Here is a 23631-nt window from a genome sequence, read left to right on the forward strand (position 1 = left end):
ATGAGAAACCATTCCTCTGTCACAACATTCATCTTACTGGGATTGACAAATGACCCACAACTAGAGATTGTGGTTTTCATCTTTCTGTTTCTCACATATTTGTTTAGTGTACTTGGGAATCTGGCCATAATGGTTCTGATCTTGGTGGATTCTCATTTAAAAACAGCCATGTATTTTTTTCTTCAAAATTTCTCTTTCTTGGAACTCTCACTCACGACTGCCTGTGTCCCTGCATACTTATACACCATTTTAAGTGGAGACAAGACCATCTCTCTCGAGGCCTGCTTCTTTCAAGTCGGTTTTATTGACATCGTTGCTGCTACAGATTTTTTCCTCTTGGCTGTGATGTCCTATGACCGCTATGTGGCCATCTGCAAACCCCTGCATTATGTGACCATCATGAACAGGAGAGTCTGCAGGATTCTCATCCTCTGTTGTTGGGCATCTGGCTTCTTGGTTATTTCCCCACCTCTAGGACTCGGCCTTCTTCTGGAATTCTGTGGTTCTGTTATTAATCATTATTACTGTGATCCTTCTCCATTACTGAAGAATTCTTGTTCAGATACTTTCCTCATAGAGCAGATGGTTGTTGCCAGTTCTGTGCTGATTTTCATCACGACCCTTGTGGGTGTAGCTGTATCCTACATCAGCATCATTAGGATGATCCTCAGACTGCCCTCTGCTCAGCAAAGGAAGAAAGCTTTCTCCACCTGTTCCTCTCACTTGATTGTGGTTTCCCTCAGCTATGGTAGCTGCATTTTTATGTATATCAAACCTTCAGCTAAGGATGATGTGGATATAAATAAAGTAGTTTCTCTTCTCACTATATCTATTGCTCCCTCGTTGAATCCCTTCATTTACACCCTGAGAAATAAGCAAGTAAGACAATCTTTCCATGATACTCTCAAAAGATTTGCATTTCTTTCAAAAAGCCACTAGATTCTCACTCTGAGGATTCAAAGGATGTCCAAAAGTATCAGTATATGGTTGGGATCAGTATATGGTTGGAAATTGAGTCCTGGCCTCTCAGTGTCTGTGTTGCAAGCCATAATGCCGAAAAGTAGAGAGAGAGTATGGGGAATATCGTCTGCCATGGAGGCAGGGGGAGGGTGGGAAAGGGGGTATACCTGGGATATCAGTGGTGGGAAATGTGCACTGGTGGAGTGATGGGTGTTTGATCATTGTGAGATTTTAACCCAAACATGAAAGCTTGTAACCATCTCATGGTGATTCAACAAAATAATAATAATAATAATAATAATAATAATAATAATAATAATAATAATAAAAGAAATCGGGTCCTGGGAGCTGTGCAATCTCACAGTGGTGAGACGTAATAGAGTTGAAAGAAGCTGTCAGAGAACTGTGGGTATGCCACATTTTCAGATGGAAAATTGTTACTTTTTGGAAATGTATGTCTTTCTAATCTTCAGACTTGTTGAGTCCTTTTAGTCTTTGCAAATATAGATTAAAAATAGTCTTGTGTATTGAATACATGTACATATTAAGGAAAGCTATTATGTGTCATTACTTTGTCTTTGTAATATAAGTGTTACCAAACACAACATTTTTTGTATTTAATATTTTCTCCCATCTCAATCAGATTAAGACTTAATTTTTTTTGAAAATGGAAGCTGTGTTAGTACTTAACTTCATCTTGTTAATGTCTTACAATAAAACCTGAATTGGTATAAAGTTATGGCAAAGCAATGTCCCTTATTCCTTCTAATCTAAATAAAAAATACAAACCTCAATGGCACTGTAGTACTGCAGCACTGTCATGTCCTTGCTCATTCATTTGCTCAAGTGGGCACCAGTAACGTCTTCATTGTGAGACTTGTTGTTACTGTTTTTGGCATATTGAATATGCCATGGGTATCTTGCCAGGCTCTCTGGGACGGATGGAGGAATTAAAGCCAGGTGACTGTGTGCAAGGCAAACGCCCTAACCATTATGTTATCCCTCCAGTCACCCCCCAAAAACCAGTAGTGTACCAAAAATCACTTGTATCACTTGTCATCTCGTTGCTCATCAATTTGTTCGAGCAGGCATCTGTAAGTCTCCATTTGTCCTTGTCACATGCTAGTGTACACCAATGGCGTCTGCTTGCTCCAGAAATGCGAAGAGCCTCAAACCGTTTGTTCAGGGTCTTGACAAAGAAGTCTGACCATCTTGTAGGCGGGTGGCCACGAGTTCTTTTGACATCCCATGGAATCCAGTCAGTAACAGCTCTAGTCCAGCGGTCATCTCTAAATCTCATGTGTCTGGCCCATCTGATTTTTGATATCTAGGCAAACAAGACAGTGTCTCTGATTCCCAATCATTGATGGAGTTTGGAACTCTGGATTCCTTCTCTCACTTGAGTGAAACGTCATAATCCAAGCATAGGTCTTTCGATTCCTTTTTGGGAGACCTGAATAGCATTCTTATCCTGTTTTCATAGGGCCCAGGTCTTTGAGGTGTACGTTAGTGCAGGAAGAATGGTGGAGTCGAAAATATGTGTCCAGAGCTGGAGGTTCTCATCCTCTTAACAACTTCTGTGATGCTCTTGAAGGCATCCCACACTGCTCTCTTCCTCCTGCACAGCTCAGGTGCCAGGTCATTTGTCATGTTGCGTTCTCGACCTAGGTACACATAACTGCTGCATTCGAAGATGTTTGTTTCATTGAGAGCAAATGGAACATCAGGAACTAGTCCGTTTCTCATGAACTCTGTCTTTATGAGATTCAAGTGTAGTCCGATCTTTCCACATTCATGGTCGAAGTTGGCCAGCGTTCATACCACTTGGCTAATGTTTGGCGTTATGAGAACGATGTCATCAGCGAAGCGGAGGTGGTGTAGTTGCCGACTGTCTATCTTCACTCCCATTTCTTCCCATTCCAGTTGTTGCTTGACGTTCTCAAGGGTGGCAATGAAGAGTTTCGGTGAAATGGTTGTTTCCCTGCCGAACCCCTCTCTTTATGTCGATGATCACTTCCTTGTAGAATGGTGAGATCCTGGTGGTGAATTCATAATACAGCTCACAAAGGATCCTGATGTACTGAGTTTGAACGCCCTGCTTGGCTAGGGCTTAGATGACTACTTCAGTCTCAACAGAATCAAAGGCCTTCTTTAAATCAATGAGCGTTAGAAAGAGCGACATCTTAAAATGTTGTGAAACCTCAATGAGCTTGGTCACCATGTGCGTATGGTGGATCATGCTGAATCCTTTTTGGAACCTGGCTTGCTCACATGGTTTCCTTCATCTAGTGTTCTGCCAATCCTATTCAGGAGGACTCAAGTGAACAACTTGTAGGTGATAGACAACAGGCAGATCGGGTGGTAGTTGCCAATATCATGGATATCTCCCTTCTTGTACAACAGAACGATCCTGCTGGTTTTCTATTGGGATGGAACCTTGCATTCAGACAGGTTGTGTGTGGAGTGCTGAGCCAGTGAAAATAGAATGCAAAATAGAGGCATGAAAGTAGAATGCAAAAATGGATACGTAAGGGTTACATCATGGTTGTCCTTCGTTTAGTGTTCTGCCAATCCTATTCAGGATGACTCGAGTGAACAACTTGTAGACGACAGACAACAGGCAGATCAGGCAATAGTTGCTGATGTTGTGGATGTCTCCCTTCTTGTACAACAAAATGATCCTGCTGGTTTTCCACTGGGACGGAAGCTTACATTCAGACAAGTAGCGTGTGAAGCTGTGAAAAGCCGAGCCAGTGTATTGACGAGTACTAGTGGCAGATTCTTCAAGTGTTCAGGTCTGACCTTGTCTGAACTGGGTGTTGTATGCTTCTTTACTGATGAAATGGCATGTCAGATTTTGAAGGGAAATTTTGGATTTTGGAGAATGCTGGGAACAATATATCCATCCTGTGGAATTTGGTATGTGGGCTGGTGGATACGACTATCGAAGAGATCTGAGTAGAAGTCTTGGAGAATCTTTTTCATTGCCCTTCTGGAAGAAGTGATAGATCCATCAGGATGTCGGAGGGCAGTCATCTTGGTCTTATAGTTGGTAAAGGACAGGTGGACTTGTGGATACTTTTCTCAGCTTCTGCTGCATCGGCCAACACTGCTGCTCTTCTCTTTTTGAGGTCTTCCTTTATCGCTTCTCTGCACAGCTTTGCGAGCTTGGACGTTAACTTGTGATTGCCCGAGTCTTGTGCCAAACCACGTTGGTGAATGAGCCTGAGAGTTTCCGAAGACAGAAGTCTTTTATGTGGCTTTCTTTCTCTTGGCATTCCTTGCACAATCATGGAGGTGTTGAACCGGTCGATTGTATTCCTCATCGATGTTGTCAACAACAGCATCTTCCCATATTGCTGCAATAGTGCCAAAGTTGTTCTGGGAGTTCTCTTCTTAAACTTTGCAGCGCTTTCTCCCCACTCCATGAAGTAGAATTTCACACGAAGGAGATGGTGGTCTGATACTGCCTGGAATTTTGGGACAACAGCGACATCGTTGAGGCAAAACCATGGATTGAATATGATGTGGTCAATTTCATTGTGGAACTGTTCACCAAGAGACTCCCATGTCCAACCTTTAGATTCGACCTTCTGGAACTGTGAGTTACCATAGATGGTCTTGGTCAACATGATGAACTCAGACAGTTTCTCACCCTGTTTATTCCATTCTAGGCCATGGGTCTCGATGTGGAGTTCTTCTGGCGACCTTCTTGCTCCTATCTTGATGTTAAACTCACCGACAATGACCTTGTAGAAGGTGTGCTCTTCTTTTTAGAACTTCTCCAGCTCTACGTAGAAATTCTCAATTTCTTCTTAATCATAGATGGATGTTGGTGCTTAGATGACGAAGATAGGAACTGCCGGCGGTGAGCCACATCTATTCAAATGTAAGTGTCCAATTCGGGTTGTTAGGCATTTGAACAAATCAATGCTCATGGTCAAGTTTGTGTTGATGAGGACACTGACACCACCGATGCCTCTACTATCACATGTTCCAAGGAACACTTCTTCTCCAGTGTTGAAAATGGCATGATGTGATCAATGCCTTCTCATCTTGGTCAATCCAATGATGTTGTACTTTATCATCTGCGCTTGCACCGTCAGGTCCTGCATGAATGCTTCCGATGCCAGTGCACATATGTTAAAATTGCAGTCATTTTAGTTCTTCTTCGTTTTGGCAGCCTAGTTTGGCCCTTGGATTTTAGCAGTTTCTCCTTGCTTGTCCTTCTCAACACTGCCTTATTGGGGGCTCTTCCAGGGTCAGGGGAATGAGGCCCACTTTTATTATTGTTTTTGGCATATTGAATATGCCATAGGTAGCTTGCCAAGTTCTGCCATGTAGAAGGTGGTCCCCTTTCCTACTCCTCACTTATCTACAATAGCTGGCCCCCTCCCTACTCTTACCCATCCCCTGCAGATGGCCCCTCCCTGCTCCTCACTTATCTATTATCGTACCAAAAACATAACGACATAATCCTTAATGATACTGTACAGTCTCCTGAGTATTATTTTTAAATTTTATGATTTTTTAATTGAATTATTATGAGATAGTCACAAAGTTGTTTATGATTATCAGTCATATAATGTTCCAACAGCAATCCCTTCACAAGTACTCATTTCCTGTTACAAATATCCCCATTTTTCTTTCTGCCTACCATTCTACTCTGTCTCCACATCCTGTCATTACGGCAGACACATATTTCTTACTCTCTCTCTTTCTCTCTCTCTTTCTCTCTCTCTTTCTTTCTTTCTTTCTTTCTTTCTTTCTTTCTTTCTTTCTTTCTTTCTTTCTTTCTTTCTTTCTTTCTTTCTTTCTTTCTTTCTTTCTTTCTTTCTTTCTTTCTTTCTTTCTTTCTTTCTTTCTTTCTTTCTTATCTTCCTCCCTTCCTCCCTCTCTCCCTCCCTCCCTCCCTCCCTCCCTCTCTCCCTCCCTCCCTCCCTCTCTCCCTTCCTTCCTTCCTTCCTTCCTTCCTTCCTTCCTTCCTTCCTTCCTTCCTTCCTTCCTTCCTTCCTTCCTTCCTTCCTTCCTTCCTTCCTTCCTTCCTTCCTTCCTTCCTTCCTTCTCATTTTTCCTTTTAGGCACTGTGGTGTGCAATACTGTTATTAAAAGTGTATACATCATGCATATCACTTTACCACCTTTGGGTACTCAGTTTTTGTCCAGATTGATTATTTCCAACTATCATTGTCAGAATGATCCCTCTCTGTCCTAACTGTACTCCCCCTCTTTTTTTGTGGCAAGCTTCTTTCCTTGGACCAGTCCACCTGAACCTTGTTTCTACTGTCTTTGGATAGTACCCGCATACTATGTCTAAAATTTACACACACACACACACACACACACACACACACACACACACACACACACACACACACCCCTATCCTGCAAATGAGTGCAATCACTCTGTGTTTTCTCCCTCTCCCTCTGACTCATTTCACTCAGCATAATATTCTCCATTTAGTTTCATTTGGAGAATGAATTTTCATTATAAGAAAAAATAATTTGTATAGTGAAAAAAATTTCATTATAAGAAAATTTCATGAATTCATTTTTTCACAATTTCATTTTTCCTAACAGCAGGGTTGTTATTCCATTGTTTACTGTTTCATAGCTTCCTAATCCACTTGTCTGTTCTTGAGCATTTGGGTTTCCAGATTCTGGCTACTGTGAAGAGTGCTGTAGTGAACAGAGAAGTGCAGATGGTTTTTCTGCATTGTGCTTTTGGGTCATTAGAGCATATTCCCAGGAGCTGGGTTGGATGAAAGCTCAATTTCAAAAATTTTGAGGAGGGGCTGGAGCGATAGCATAGTGGGTAGGGACTTTGTCTTGCACTTGGCCAACCCGGGTTCGAATCCCAGCATCCCATATGGTCCCCTGAGCACCGCCAGGAGTAATTCCTGAGTGCAAAGCCAGGAGTAACCCCTGTGCATCGCACGGTGTGACCCCCCAAAAAAAAACAAAAACCAAAACAAAACCCCCAAATTTTGAGGAATGTCTGTATTATTTCCCAGAAACAATTGATTTTCCCCATGAGCAGTGAATGAGAGTCCCTTTCTCTCTGCATTCACACCAGCATTGGTTATTCTTTTTGACATTGCCAGTCTCTGTGCTGTGAGATGATATCTTATTGTTTTGATTTGCATCCCCCTGATAATAAGTGATGTAGAACACTTTTTGTATTTCTTTTAGCTATTTGCATTTCTTCTGAGGTTTCTGTTTATTTCCTCTTCACACTTTTTGATAGGATTATATGTTTTTCCTTGTAATGTTCTACCAGGGCCTTATATAGCTGAATATTTACCTCTTATCAAATAAATGCTGTATAAATAATTTTCTCAATTCCACGAACTGTCTTTGTATTCTGGTCATCATTTTTTTTCAAGGGCAGAAGCTTCTTAGTTTAATGTTGTCCCATTTACTTATTTTTGTTTCCACTTGCTTGCTCATCTTTGAAGTGTTTCATCTTTGATGATGCTTTTTGCTTCAATGTCATGGAGAGTTCTGTCTATGTTTTTCCCTATATCTTATTACTCCAGGTCTGATATTAAAGTCTTTAATCCATTTTGTGATTATTATTTTTTTTGGCTTGATTTTTTTTTAATTGAATCACCATGTGGAAAGTTACAAAGCTTTCAGGCTTAAGTCTCAGTTATACAATGATTGAACACCCATCCCTTCACCAGTGCACATGTTCCACCACCAGAACCCCAGTATACCTCCCATCTCACCCCACCCCCCGCCTTGTAGCTGATAATTTTCACTTTGCTTTCTCTTTACTTTGATTACATTCAATATTACAACAAAAAACTCTCTATTATTGTTTGGAGGTTCCCCCCCAAAATCAGACCTGCTGAAAAGGAAGCATTTGATAATTTGTTTTCCATTGCTGAGAATGAAGAGATATGAGGACATGACTGTTGCAGCTGCGTGGTTTTGGATTTCTGTATTTTAGTATTTTAGTAACTAAGTCCAGGGAAATTTCTGCCAGAAATTGCATCATTGCAAGCGCGTACCTCTCTTTAGTGATCCTTATAAGATGGTGGTCTCCATGGTACGCCTTCCCCCCAGCCACCCCCCTCAAATGAAAAGCCGAGAGAGAAAAACCTTTCCCCTCCTGGGGTGGCATGAGGCCGTGGCTTAGTTCATAGTCTAGAGACATTTCTGCAAGAAGCTGCTGGTGCCAAAAGTAGATAGGTGGTCTCCGTGGTCATTCAGCAACGGAGAGGCCGCACATGTGCAGCCGCTTGGGTCACATCTTGGCGGCATATTATTTTAAAAGAACTAGAGTTGAGGTAAAATAGTGAAATACTTGATTAAAGATATTATATTGTGGCTGAAGCCATAAAAACTAGAGTTTCTGGATTCTGAAAAGGATAAAACTGTGTAAAGATGAACTGATTGTAATGAACTGATTTTGCTCTTGAGGGCATTATCATAAGCATAACAGTGATGGATTAATATATGAACACTGTTTATTACTATGCAACAAAACTTTTACTTTCTTTTGTATTTTTATTTAAGTTTAATTTTTAATTTAAGCTTTAATGTTTGGGCCACATTTAACGGTACTTTTGGTTTGTTTAGAGATGTGTTGGGACCATGCAGGGTGGTTTTGAAATTGGGGGTTTCACAAAGAGAGTTTACAGTCCAGACGTTGAGTCCTGTCACCAAACCTTCTCCTATTCCTCTTGATCTTGACGGGAGACTTTTCCCTGTGGAGAAGTCAGTGTACTCTATTGAACATCAATCACTCTTTCCCCTCACATTTCTCGAAATAAGTTTCTCTAAATAACACAATTTTACTCCACTAAAAATCTTAATTAGGGCTGAAGCAATAGTACAGTGGGTAGTGCATTTGCCTTGTACAAGACCGACCGGGGTTTAATTCCCGGCATCCCACATGGTCCCCCAAGGACCACCAGGAGCAATTTCTGAGTGCAGAGCCAGGAGTAACCTCTGAGCACCGCTGGGTGTGACCCAAGAGGCAAAAAAAATCTTAGGTTAGCTGTATGACTTCGTATGATCATAAGAATGTGATAGAAATGAAGTGTCTTGACTTTAGACATTAGGTCATTGTAATTGGGTAGCTTCCATCTCTTTGTTTGGGACATTTACTCTGGATGACTTTAGGTGTCATATAAGTAGCCTGATTACCCTATAGTTGCCGTGCAATGAGGAAACTTAAGGTAGAGGCTTTGCATAGAAGCTGTGTAGAAAGATATCCATGTCAAACTCCCAAATAGTGTAACTCTCTCAGCTGTGATCACATGTGTCTGAAGAAAAACCATCCTTGATATTATCTATGTCTATTGTATACTTAACTCTGAATCCTCACAGAAATGATAATAAGGAAAAGGAAATACCATGTGAAGAAAAGGAAATACCATATTTCTAGGTGTGAAAATCCGTTTTCACACCTAGAACTATGAGTAAAATTTTATCTATTAAAAATGGCATTGTCCGTTTATTAAATGATAGTAAAAGTTATAAATATAAAAAATGGCATTGTCAATTAGCAATACATATTCAAAAGTAGAGTTTAGGAAAATTGCTTTGCCTAGCTCGTGGAGGACTTCATGGGAACCAGAAAAAATGGGTTAAATGCATGGGTTAAATGCAATTTTAGAAGTGCACAGGAAGTTGAACTCTAATCCAGGACGGGCACCGTTGTGGCCCCTCCCCTCCAGGTACAATGGTGGGGGGGGTGTGGCATTTGGGGTGGTGTCCCCTCGTGAGGCTGCCATTATTTTCCACTTTCATAGAGCTGTGGACTCATATTTTCGTTACCTAATTCTGACGAGGACAACCTGGCTATCTCAAACACATTAGACCAGTAGTCTACTAGCCTATTCCAAAATACTCCCCAAACTCACCAAACTAATGGTGAATGCAAGAATCTGGACAAGCCTCATGTCAAAGAACACATCCCCTGAAACTGCACTAGAGGCCCCACATAAGTCACACAGGAGCACCAAAGCGGAAATTAGTATTCTAGAAGGGAAAAAAGGAGACCACCATTGACCAAGCTCATCCAGAATCCTCCTTCGAAGAGAGAGGGGGACACTGGTAGTGAACTGGAGGAATCCACCTCTATAGCAACGTGAAGAAACAGTCAGATCCCCAGCATGAGGAGTGGATGAAGAAAAGAGCCCAGAAGCCTCAACAGGGCATACTTCTCAGAGGAAACCTAAAACTTTAGGAAAACTAAAGACAGTGGTGGGATTTCGTAAAAAAACTCAATGAAATGAACGCCTCAGCAAGAATACATTATCCAACTAAGCTCTAACTGAAACTCCAAGGAACAATACACTCTTTCAGGGATAAACAACCTCAGGAACTTCACAGACTCAAAACAAAGCTTAAAGGAAGGACTGAAGGGGCAACTGTAAGACCAGACAAACTCCTCAAGCACCACAAACCTCTACAGAAAGATGGCACAAAACGCCATGACAATCTCTCTTCAGTGTCAATGGTTTATGAGCACCATAATGGGACACAGAGTGGCAAAACGGATTAAAAAAACTGTATGTAACATTCTGCTGACTGCAAGAAACACGTCTAAACAGAGCAAACACAGACTCAAAGTCAAATGATGGAAAACAATCCTTCAAGCAAAAAACTCCCTCAAAAAATCCGGGGTGGTCATACTAGTTTTCTCCAATGTATATTTCAGGCTGAAGAAGATGAGAAGGAACAGCAAAGGCCATTTTTAAAAAATAATCAAGAAATATGTACATCAGAAAGAAATCACATTCCTTAAACATATACACACCCAATATGGAGCCAGCAAAATACTTAAAACAACTGCTAATAGACTTCATGGAGGACATTGGTAGCAACACAATAATAGTCGGAGACTTCAACACTGCCTTATCACCTCTTGACAGATCAGTAAGTCTGAAACTCAGGAAGGAAGTACTGACTCTGAAGGAAAAAAATGGAAGAGAGAGGGCTAATAGATGTATACAAGGCTTTTCACCCCCATACAACTGAATATACATTCTTTTCCAGTGTACCATGGAACATTTTCCAAGATAGAACATATGCTGGGCCACAAAACATTCCTCAATAGAATCAGGAAAGATAGAAATTATATCAACTATCTTTTCAGACCATGATGCACTGAAGAGAGAAGCTAATCACACACAGAAATGGAGAATCAAATTAAACACCTGGAAATTTAGCAGCAAAATGTTGAACAACCAGTGGGTCAGAGAGGAAATCAAGGAAGAAATAAAATGATTCCTGGAAATAAATGTGAATGAAGACATGAGCTATCAGAACTTGTGGGACATAGCTAAAATAGTATTAAGGGGAAAAGTTATAGCTCTGCAAGCATTTCTCAGGAAGGAAGAAAGGGCCCACATAAATAATTTGATGTCATGGCTTAATATTTTAGAAATTGATCAGTAAAAGAAGCCAAACCAGGCAGGAGGTAAGATAATAATAAAAGTTAGAGTGGAAATCAACTTTTGATTTGATTTGATGAGCTGGATTCCCCCAAAACAACCCAAAAGATCAAAGAAACCAAGAGCTGGTTCTTTGAAAAAATAAACAAGATTGGTAAACCACTATCAAGACTCACAAAGAAAGAGAAAACCCTAATAAACTAAATCAGCAATGAAAAGGAGGATACCACAACAGAAACCAAAGAAATTCAAAAGATCATCAAAGATTGCTTTGAAATTCTGCATGCCACAGAACAAGATAACCTAGACAATTGAATAAATTTCTGTATTCCTATAACCTCATAAGGCTGAACCAAGAAGATTTGAAATACCTGAATAGACCTATACCTATCAAGGAAATTGAAACAGTAATAAAAGTCTTCCCCAAAAGGAAGCCCAGGTCCAGGTGGATTCATTAGTGAATTCTTTCAAACATTTAAAAAGGACCTATTGCTAGTTCTTTTCAAGCTCTTCCAGGAAATCGAGGCAACAGAAACATTCCCAAACAGTTCCTATGAGGCACATATCACTCTAATACCAAAAGCAGATAGAGACACCACACAAAAAAGAAAATTAGAGGCTCATATCATTAATCAACATGCATATGAAGATACTCAACAAAATATTAGCAACTAGAATCCAACAACTAGTCAATAGACTCAGAGAAAGCACTTGAAAAGGTCCAGCACCCATTTATAATGAAAATTCTCAGCATAATGGGAATTGTAGGTTCTTTTCTCAATATAGTCAAAGCCATCAACCACAAGCCTGCAGCAAGCAGCTTTTTCAATGGGGAAAAAATAAAGCCTTCCCTCTAAGATCAGGGAAAAGACAACGATGCCCATTCTAGCCAGATCCATTGAATAAAGTACTAGAAGTACTTGTTATAGCAAGTAGGGAAGAAAATGATATTAAGGGCATCCAGGTAGGAAAGGTAGAAATCAAGCTCTCACTATTTGCAGATGACATAATACTATACTTAGAGAACCCCAAGGCCTCTACCATGAAGCTCCTAGAAACAATAGACTTGTACAGTAAAGTGGCAGACTACAAAATCAACACCCAAGAGTTCATGGCTTTCATATATGCAAATAATGAGAGAGAAGAAAGTGATATAAAAAGATACCGTTCACAATCATGCCTCAGAAAATAAAGTACCTTGGAATCTGCTTAAATAAAGAGTTTTCTTCTGTACAAAGAAAAGTACAAAATTCTACTTCAAGCATTCATACAGATTCAATGAGATCCCTATAAGGATACTCATGACAATTTTCAAAGAAATTGATCATACACTCCTGAAATTCATATGGAAGAATAAGCGCCCACTAATAACTAAAGCAATTCTGGGGGAAATAGTTTGCATCACCTCTTCAAACCTCAAACTGTACAACAAAGCTGTAATAATTAAAACACCATAGCAGTGGAATAAAGACAGATTCACAGACCAAAGAAATGGGGTTGAATATCCTTACAAACACCCTCAAATATATGAGCATCTAATCTTTGTTAAGGGAGCAAGAAATATAAAAAGGAGCAAGAAAGCCTCTTTAACATAGAGAGAGATGTAAGTTTTTGCCATAGAGTTAGGCAGTAGGCTAGGAGGGCAGGAGGGGAAACTGGGGTCATGGGTGGTGGGAAACCAGTCCCTACAGTGGTGAAGGGACAGGTGATGAAACATTGTAACACTGAAACCCAGTCATGAACAACTTTGCTACTCTTATATCTCATGGAAATTTAATTACAAAATTCTAAAAGCTGGACTGGAGCAATAGCACAGCAATCTATTATAACAGACTGCTAATAATCTAATAACACAGCAAAAATCGGCATTTGCTTTGCACTTGGTTGACCCGAGTTCGATTCCTCCGTCCCTCTTGGAGAGCCTGGCAAGCTACTGAGGCTATCCTGCCCATATGGCAGAGCCTGGCAAGCTACCCGTGGCGTATTCAATATGCCAAAAACAGTCTCACATGGTGACGTTACTGGTGCCCGCTCAAGAAAATTGATGAACAAAGGGACGACAGTGCAACAGTAGATTTCTTTCTTACCATGCTCTCCTCTGCTTCATCTTCGAATGGAGTAAAATATCTCAAAGTGTTTATTTTTTTCTAAATATTATTTCTTTACCATTTGAATTTTCACCAGATCGTTCCTTTTTAATATTGCTTTTCTCTGCAATACTGAGCATTTGTTTTGCTTTACATGGGTGTTTTTTCTAATTATCTGTGTTTTCATTTGTAGAATTTTTGACTGAAATTTTTAAAATAGATTCAATCTCTTTGGTGAATAATTCTCTCTGCTCCTTTATTCCCGCTCCTATTTTAATTTTTTTCATTTTCTAATGTAGTTCACAATATTTGATCACATTAAATATTCAAACACCAATCCCTCCACCATTACACCTTCCCACTACCATATTTCAGTTGTTCCAATCCCGAATCCCAATCCTGCCCCAGAATAGAACAAAAATAATATAGTATTTCCCTCTAAGGTTGATTGCGTCATACTTTGAATCCCGTCAAATGTGGTGTGGTACTCTTGGAGTATGGGTAGGTTGTGTTCTATGAAGTGTCCCACGGCCTCATTCAGGGCCACTTGGTCCAGAAAAAGGTCCACTTGAGGGTGAGGCTTGACCCACGCATCTGGAGAGCAGCCGTGAGCATGGTGGCGATTGAGTTCTGGAGGTTTTTGGCTTCCTCTCTTATTTTCTCCCTGACTTACTCTGTGTTAGTATGCATATGATGTATATCATTAGTTTTTTTTTTTATTTGCTTTTTGGGTCACACCCAGCGATGCACAGGGGTTACTCCTGGCTCTGCACTCAGGAATTACCCCCAGGGGTGCTCAGGGGACCATATGGGATGCTGGGAATTGAACCTGGGTCAGCTGCATACAAAGCAAGCGCCCTACCCACTGTGCTGTTGCTCCAGCCCCTCTCATTAGTTTTCTTAACTATAATTTTTTTTGCCCTTTTATTGATTTATTGTTTACAATATTAGAGAATTTCAAGACGTAGCCTAGTACTTCTCTATGTGCATAGGGCTCAATGTACCACCAGAAAATATGGTAGTTTTTAAAAATTCATTGTTAGACTTATCATTTATCTTTCTTAAAAATAAAATTATTTTTATTATGAAGCACGAGAGTTTTTCTTGAACAATGCATAGAAATATGTAAGGGGGGAGAAGGGGAGATATATGTGTTCAGAGGGAACATGAGCTTGAAAGGGCAAGCAAAGAAATGCAGAGACAAGGAAGCAAGACACTTGTTGGAAGGAGAACACGGGCTTGAAGGAACAAACCCTGAAAATTAATTTTTGAGGAACCTTCATCCTGACTTATTCTGTCGCCATATTGAACCTTTAATGTTTCTTATTTCTTTTTATAATAGAGGATTGTTTTGAAGATCTGTTATTTTTAAAGATCTTGGTGTAAAGGAAGGAGAAGGTTGATTTGCTGGAACTTTCCTTCTAGAATGCCCTGAGTGGGAGAACAGCCTGAGTTTGAATTCCCTCATTGTTCCCTTTCCTCTTCTGACTAGACCTAAGGTCTTTTTTTGGAATCATGAAAGTAGTTCCATATTAATTTTCTAGGTCAGAGGTTACCAAACTTACTTGGCATACCACCCCCTTTTCTTGGAAAAAAATTCCTCAATGACCCATGAAAATCTTTTCTAAAATGAGCAAACAGAAATCACCCCTCTTTCCCTTGCTCCTGGGACTCCTCCTCCTCCCTAGATTGTTCCAGTGCCTGACGGGGTTATTGTTCATGTTGAGAAAGATGCCCTAGGTCTGATTATGGGCATCTGATGCTTTGATAATTCACGGTGGAAACTATCTTGCCTGTGTTCCCGAGGATGGAGGCAGGGCTCTCAGCCTTCCACATTATGCCAATCCTCTCTCTGCTGGAGCAGGTTACAAGACAGGTTTTATAGCTTGAGGCACAGGCAGTTATGGAAGTAGGTGGCTAAAGGATTCTTACTGCTTTGCTATGTCCATTAAACTCTTTTGTTCCTCCCAACTTCCTCCTGTGGGAAGATGCATGGATCCTTCTCTCCTCTATGAAGGAGTTTGCTGGTGTCCTGAAGACTGGAGGGATTTCAAAATCCAAACACTTTCACTGCTTGCTTTGCTGATAGCATCACTTTGCAAAATTTCTTCATTACCTCTTGGGTTTTGTTCAGGAAATTATAAAAAGAACATGAGAGTGGCACACCAAGGCACAGAGTTTATAAGAGGAATTTTGGAAGAAACTAGTTAGGAAAGAACTTGCCACAAGGAAGGAACCTGAGGAGAAGGGTCTTAGGTCCTAAATTCTATTAAACAAAATCCCAGTGTCTGCTATCTACTCTTTGGCCCATCCAATACTAAGACTTGGAAGTATGCTTTTGCTTTGTAATTTCACTCCTGCTCTTTAAATCTACCTTGAACTTTCTCCTGGAAAGGAATCAGAGGATGCATGCTTCCATGGTTGACATCTGGCTTAGCTCTTAGGCTTGTTTTGAGTTGAAGGTAGCAGCTGAGGCTTAACACTTACGATTTGGGAAGAGAGGCCACCACCTGTCACCAATTTTTCTCAAACCGTAGAGGCTCAACATATAGAAGAATAAAAGAGAATTTTTCTTTCTATGTATTTGCTACCTTTTCTACCTATATGCTACCCAGAGTACTGAAAATTCCTGGGTAAATAATTTTCCTATTCCGTGGGATGTCTCTGTATTTTGGTCACCATTTCTTTTGAGGTGCAGAAGCTTCTTAGTTTAATGCAGTCCAATTTGTTTATGTTTGTTTCCAATAACTTAGGCAGTGGTGTTTCATCCTTAAGATGACTTTAGCATCAATGTGATTGAGGATTCTGCTGCATTTTTCTCCATGTATCTTATGTCAGAGTCCTTTGTGTCTGAACTCTTAAATGCTCACTTCTTTGCAACTATGAATTCTTCCTGAAAGCCAATATTTGGTGAACCCAATAGAATTCGAAAGTACTCTAAACTGAGACCGCCTCCTTCAGTGCAAAGATTTATACCTGGTCCTTTCAATATGATACCCAATTTATTTTTGGTTTTGGGTCATATCCTGTTGTGTTCAGGGCTTACTCCTGACTCTTCACTAAGGGGTCTCTCCTGGAGGGGTTCTGTGGACTCTATGGGATACTGGGGATCAATCTGGGTGCATTGCATGCAAGGGAAGTGCCCTATCTGCTGTACTATTGCTCTGGCCCAAATACACCCAGTTAAAAGCAAGCAAGTGGATCGTTCTATCTTTAGTGGGAAAAATCATTGGAGTCCTGGAAAACTCTGTGTCCTCCAACTTCTATTATTTGGTCTGTGAATTGAGCTGCAATATAAAGGGGTTTCCTTTCTTCACTCTGAAGAGGAACAACGGACTCAGGACAGGAAGGGACAATACTGAGAGAAACCTAAAGCACAGGGTGAAACAGAAACACCTCCTGTATCTCAGGAAACAGAAGAGATTGTAGTGGTAGGACACTGGAGAGATACAAACATTATATGGTGGTTAGGTGAAGACAGACGAGGAGCAACATTAGGGGAAATACAAGGAAAGATGGATAGAGGTACAAAGATGATGTACCAGAAATGTGCTGAAAGGAATTTACATGGGCCTTTGTGTTTGAGACCTTGCTCTATGAAGACTCTTTCATTCGGCTACCTGAGCAATATCACCAAGTTAAATTTCTGAATGTTACAGTTCTTGCATAATCTGTCTTGTATTTTACCATGTTAAATATTTTACATAATTAGACAAGGACTATCTTTTTATCCATTGCAGTACATGAATGTTGATAATTAAAAGCAGGTTTCTTATTTGTCATATGCTTTGTTGCTAGCTTTGCCTCTTTCTCTCTCTCTCTCTAGGGACATTGTCTCTATTGGTACTTAGTGTAGGTATTGTTTTTCAAGGTAAATTGCAGTTTAAGTACATTAGAGACTTGAATGGAGGTCCCCAGGACGTTTTTATTCAGGTGCTTTCAGCATACCTATTACAGATGGAGGGAGTACACAGGACCATAAACGCAAAAATGTGTTTGCCACCAGAACACTCTTTAGCAGAGGCAGGAAGCTTCTTAATTCCTTTGTCCTTTGAACTTTATTATGACTTCCAGTGACTATGAATGAAGAGAAAACTTCTCTAATTTTAAATTAAGATGGTATTGTAAATTCAGAAAGCATGTCTACATAGATATATGGTAAGTTTCCTAGGGAGAAATTCCTAGGACAGGAATGCAATAAGATGATCTTACACATTTTTATTATGGGAGTCAGGAAGGGCATTTGAGGTTTACCTTCCAACCGAAACACTGAAGACTATCAAAGGTAAGCCCTGGGGTATTTTCAAGTCAGGCAAGCTACCATAGGTAGTACCTGAGGAAGTGGGCTGGAGAGATACGACAGCAGGGAAGGCACTTACCTTGCACGTTGCGCACCTGAGTTCTTTTTAAATTAAAATTATTTTTAATTTTTAATTTTTTTTTACAGATTTATCACCTGAGTTCTATCTCTTGCACCCCATAAGGTTTTCTGAGCTCACCAGGAGTGATTCCTGAGCAGAGAATCAGGACTAAGCCTTGATCACTGCAGGGAGTAAAAAGAGAAAGTATTAGTGGATTATCTCTTTCTCTCTCTCTCTCTGTCCTTCTTTCTCTCTCTCTCTGTCCTTCTTTCTCTCTCTCTCTCTTTCCTTCTTTCTCTCTCTCTCTTTCCTTCTTTCTCTCTCTTTCTCTCTTTCTCTCTCTTTCTCTCTTTCTTTCTTTCTTTCTTTCTTTCTTTCTTTCTTTCTTTCTTTCTTTCTTTCTTTCTTTCTTTCTTTCTTTCTTTCTTTCTTTCTTTCTTTCTTTCTTTCTTTCTTTCTTTCTTTCTTTCTTTCTTCTTTCTTTCTTTCTTTCTTTCTTTCTTTCTTTCTTTCTTTCTTTCTTTCTTTCTTTCTTTCTTTCTTTCTTTCTTTCTTTCTTTCTTTCTTTCCTCCCTTCCTCCCTCCCTTCCTTCCTTCCTTCCTTCCTTCCTTCCTTCCTTCCTTCCTTCCTTCCTTCCTTCCTTCCTTCCTTCCTTCCTTCCTTCCTTCCTTCCTTCCTTCCTTCCTTCCTAAAATTGAATTACAGTGAGATATACAGTTACAAAGTTATTCAAGATTGGATTTCCGTCATATAATTGTTCCAAGACCAGTTCCTTCACCAGTGTACAATTCTCACCACCAATGTCCAAAGTCCCCTCTCCCTTCTGTGCCCTCCCAACCCCACCTCTATGGCAGGCAATTTTCTCTTTCTTGTCCTTTCCCACTCTGGTTTGTGTTTCATTCTAATTAAGCACATAAATAGCTAGTTTAAATTTTTATTGGTTTTGTCATTATTTTATTATAGAATACTTTATTATAAAATATTTTATAAAATTTATTGTTTTGTTATTTTTATAAACTTTTTTAGATTACTTAGCTTATAAACCTATTAATTCATTAGCAGTGTGGCCAGAACTAATTTTATAAATTATTAAATTGATACATTTCCCAAATACAGTTATTTTATTGACAGGAAGATAAAACATAAACACTTGGTATTTCCTCTTTGACTGATTAATGAAGTATTCATTTTCTTATGTCAATTATATTGCTAAGCATTCAATTTTAGTGATCCCTCTGTCAGTATGATACAAATAAAGTATTTGAAAACTATCTCAGAATTCTGGATTAATGTTACCTTTTCTAACCATGATGTCTATAAGATGACAAAGAACTGCAAGAAGTCTGTACTTGGTGGAAGTTGAAGCTACTCACTTCCCAAAGACAAAAATGAACTTATTTTTTTGATTTCTAGAGTGTATGTGCTTCCAATGTATTTGTGGGGTGGATTGACAAAGAGTAAAATTAGGAAGCAATTGAACTTATTTTATGAGGAGATACTTATTTTTATTCTTCAATGTGAAAGAAACTGATAACCAAGAAGCCTGGCACAATAGAAATAGTGTGACTTGTGTTCATAATTTAAAATTTTCTGTACCATAAAAAGTACCATTAAAAAGTACCATAATTAGAAACAAATGGTATTAATTGCAGCAATATGTTTCATCTAACTCCATATCTTAAGTGATAGCATTTCAATATGTATTCAGTATAGAATTATAAATGGTATGCTTTATACAAGCTCAAGACTTTTCTAAGTCTCGAATCTGGTCTTTATTTCAGAGATACAATACACCTCACTTTGGGCTAGCCGGTCCTCAGAAGGTCCATAACTGCATCTAGCAGATAGCACTGTAATCAACAGAGGAGACCTAGACTTTAAAGATGGGAAACAGTTGAGTAGATTAATGTAGTTGAATGTAGTAACTGGGTTTTTACCAGAACAAATACAGTGTTCCTATTGTTCAGGCCCTGAATTACATGTACTTGGGCATCAATCTTACTATTAGTTGAAAGATATGATAATAAAATAGAAATTGTATGGAAAAGTAAATATTAACAATATACTTAGCAGTTATAATGCTTTATTTTTGAATATATAGATTAACATATGTCTTAACATCAAAAGTGTTTAAAGTAAAAAGAATGGAGAATATTTATTTATTTATTTAGTTATTTTTTTTTTTTGCTTTTTGGGTCACACCCGGCGATGCACAAGGGTTACTCCTGGATTTGCACTCAGGAAGTACTCCTGGCAGTGCTCAGGGGACCATATGGGATGCTGGGATTTGAACCCGGGTCGGCCGCTTGCAAGGCAAACGTCCTACCTGCTGTGCTATCGCTCCAGCCCCCAAGAATGGAGAATATTTTCCTAATAGTATTTGAGTTTTTCTTTTTTTGAGGTGCTAACTGGATAGGTTTGATACTGACAAAGTAGATCTAGAAATATGGAATAAACTGACAAAGCAAATTGGAGAGAAAATGAGGGAAAGGTGGGTGGGGAGAGGGAGAAAGGAGAGAGAGAGAGAGAGAGAGAGAGAGAGAGAGAGAGAGAGAGAGAGAGAGAGAGAGAGAGAGAAGTGCTTTTCCCAGATGGCTAAGTATCTTCTTGAGATGACAACAGAGGTGTGTTATATATTAATGTAAGTATGTTATATGGTTTATCTTATTTAACACCCCTCCCTTAAGGAACTCTTATGACTCAGAATTTCCTTTAACCCCACATTACATATTGAGATACTGGGAACAGAAATTTCCCAAAGTGACTCATTTTTAAAAAAAAAAATTTTATTTTTATAAGGTTGTTCACAGTATTTCACTGCATGTAATATTCAAACACCAATCCCCCCACCATGCACATTCCCACCATCATAAGAGCAAAATGTGTGAAGATTGTTGTGTTTCATTCTGGTGCCATTTAAGCCCTTATATTAGAGATTACAAGAATGTTTATTAAACCCAAATAAATGTGTGCTACCTTTGTTACAGCAATGGGCTAGAGTATGAGAGGTTCAGGGATTCTAAAATTTATAATATGATTATACTGCAGATTCACTCATGGGTAAGGCCTATGTTGCTCTCTTCTTAGCAATTGATGAGATTATATGATGCCAGAGGCAGTTTTTGATGTGACTGACAAGCTACTGGAAAACTGGGGATCTGGGGGGAGGAGGCACAGTCCTGCTCCCAGTGAGCTTGGAGATCTCAGTCATGGTCCTGCATACCTGGGTTTTTCTGCAGGTTCCCTCATCGTTGAGTCTTATCTGAGCCTGCAGAAAGCGCCCTTGAGCATGGCTGCAGTTGAGTTCCGGAGGTTTTTGGTTCCTAGGATTCTGCTGGGGTGGGGAGGGAACAACCCACCCTCTCTGAATTGCCCCCGGTGAGACAGACTTGTGCAAGGATTCGGGAAGTTCTGTGTCACTCTCTTCTGGGAGCTTTATTTCAGAGTCTCTGGATCTTGGCCATTCATGAGATTTACATGGTGCCAGGCACAGTTTGTGGGTGTGACTGCAAAGCTACTGAAAATCTAGGGAGCTGGGGGAAAGAGGCCCAGTCCCTCTCTGAGTGAGTTTGGAAATCTTTTGACTCAGTTTTTCAATGAAAGACATAATTTGATTTCATCCAAGCAAATTGTTTCAAGGTCTATACTTAATTTCCAAATATTACTGAAATACGTGGTTGCCCCTCTGCTGTCATGTAATAGAGAAAGCGAAGCCTGCTGTTTATACATGTGACTTTCACTTAGATGAAGAGAACGGACTAATGATTAACTCTTTATGAGTAACTTAACTTAACCTGTAAGTAATGCCTAGTTAAATAGAGGAGAGACTAACAGAATCTAGAAGGGCACAATTATAATCCCCCATATTTTTAATTTTATGAGATATTGCAACCTAAAGAAAAGAAATTTTTGGATTTTCTTTGAGTTGAAAAGCAGAATAAGACATACTGTGACCCACCAAGCAAAACTCAAAGGCAGCTTATTTCTGATTTAATAGTGAAATTTTAACTTAATAAATATATTCATACATGTATTATTTTTCTGACCACACTTGGCAGTGTTTGGAAGCTACTCCTGGCTCAGTGCTTAGTGGTATTCAGGGGAACATGCCATGCTGGGGTTTGGAGCTAGGTCTTCTGCAAGACTATACAAATAGTCTGAGCACAAGTAAGGCAGGCACTCAGACTATTTGTATAGCTCTTTGGCCTATAATTTTGAAAATATTAGTTGAAAATAGTATTGAGAAACAATGCTAAGAACTATTGAAAACCATTTTGGTATGAGTAATAAGAAAAACTTCCCATAAGTTTAGCTTTCCTGAGGTGCATTTCAGTGGTGCTAAGGAAATGATCTTTTCCAAGCCTGATTATCTAGTTAGATAAGGAAAAGCATGTGACTGGGTTTGTTATTTATAGTTATTGTTTAATCCTATGATATTTTTGGAATCACTCCTCAGATTCAAGTTCTGGGACTTTTATGTGAAGATTGGACAGTAACATGAAGTCAGAGATGAGAAACCATTCCTCTGTCACAACATTCATCTTACTGGGATTGACAAATGACCCACAACTAGAGATTGTGGTTTTCATCTTTCTGTTTCTCGCATATTTGTTTAGTGTAGTTGGGAATCTGGCCATAATGGTTCTGATCTTGGTGGATCCTCATTTAAAAACAGCCATGTATTTTTTTCTTCAAAATTTTTCTTTCTTAGAACTCTCATTCACTACTTCCTGTGTCCCTGCATACTTACATACCATTTTAAGTGGTGACAAGACCATCTCTCTCGAGGCCTGCTTCATTCAAATCTTTTTTATTGACGTCATTGGGTCTACAGATTTTTTCCTCTTGGCTGTGATGTCCTATGATCGCTATGTGGCCATCTGCAAACCCCTGCATTATGTGACCATCATGAACAGGAGAGTCTGCAGGAATCTCATCCTCTGTTGTTGGGCATCTGGCTTATTGGTTGTTTCCCCACCTTTAGGACACGGCCTCCTTCTGGAATTCTGTGGTTCTGTTATTAATCATTATTACTGTGATGCTTCTCCATTACTGAAGAATTCTTGTTCAGATACTTCGCTCATAGAGCAGATGGTTGTTGCCAGTGCTGTGCTGATTTTCATCACGACTCTTGTGGGTATGGCTGTCTCCTACACCTGCATCATCAGGACGATTCTCAAACTCCCCTCTGTTCAGCAAAGGAAGAAAGCTTTCTCCACCTGTTCCTCTCACTTGATTGTGGTTTCCCTCAGCTATGGTAGCTGCATTTTTATGTATATCAAACCTTCAGCTAAGGATGATGTGGATATAAATAAAGTAGTTTCTCTTCTTTTCTATATCTATTGCCCCCTCGTTGAATCCCTTAATTTACACCCTGAGAAATAAACAAGTAAAACAATCTTTCCATGATGCTCTCAAAAGATTTGCATTTCTTTCAAAAAACCACTAGATTATCACTCTGAGAATTTAAAGGATGTCTAAAAGTATCAATATATGGTTGGAAGTCGGGTCCTGGAAGCTGTACAATCTCACAATGGTGAGATGTAAAAGAGTTGAAAGGAGCTGAGAGAGAGAGAGAGAGAGAGAGAGAGAGAGAGAGAGAGAGAGAGAGAGCTGTGGGTATGCAACATTTTCAGATGGAAAATTCCTACTTTTTGGAACTGTGTATCTCCTAATCTTCAGACTTGTCAAGCCCTTTTAGTCTTTGCAAATATAGATTAATAATAGTCTAGTGTATTGAATCTTTCCTTTATGTGTCATTACTTTGCCATTACTTTATGTGTCATTACTTTGTAACTTTCATTACTTTA

At 39.5% G+C, this 23631-nt stretch overlaps 2 protein-coding genes across 2 annotated transcripts; both read left to right on the plus strand.

Moving 5' to 3' along the window:
- LOC101544844 (olfactory receptor 6C2-like) lies at positions 1–939 on the plus strand. Its single transcript, XM_004601914.2, has one exon. The coding sequence runs from the start codon at positions 1–3 to the stop codon at positions 937–939; it is 939 nt and encodes a 312-aa protein (XP_004601971.2).
- A 21391-nt stretch (positions 940–22330) lies between these two features.
- LOC101544575 (olfactory receptor 6C68-like) lies at positions 22331–23206 on the plus strand. The gene has a single exon (XM_004601913.3). It carries the CDS (start codon positions 22331–22333, stop codon positions 23204–23206), a length of 876 nt encoding a protein of 291 aa, XP_004601970.2.
- The last annotated feature ends 425 nt before the right edge of the window (positions 23207–23631 follow it).

Source organism: Sorex araneus, chromosome 2 (assembly GCF_027595985.1).
Source record: "Sorex araneus isolate mSorAra2 chromosome 2, mSorAra2.pri, whole genome shotgun sequence".
Lineage (NCBI taxonomy): Eukaryota > Metazoa > Chordata > Mammalia > Eulipotyphla > Soricidae > Sorex > Sorex araneus.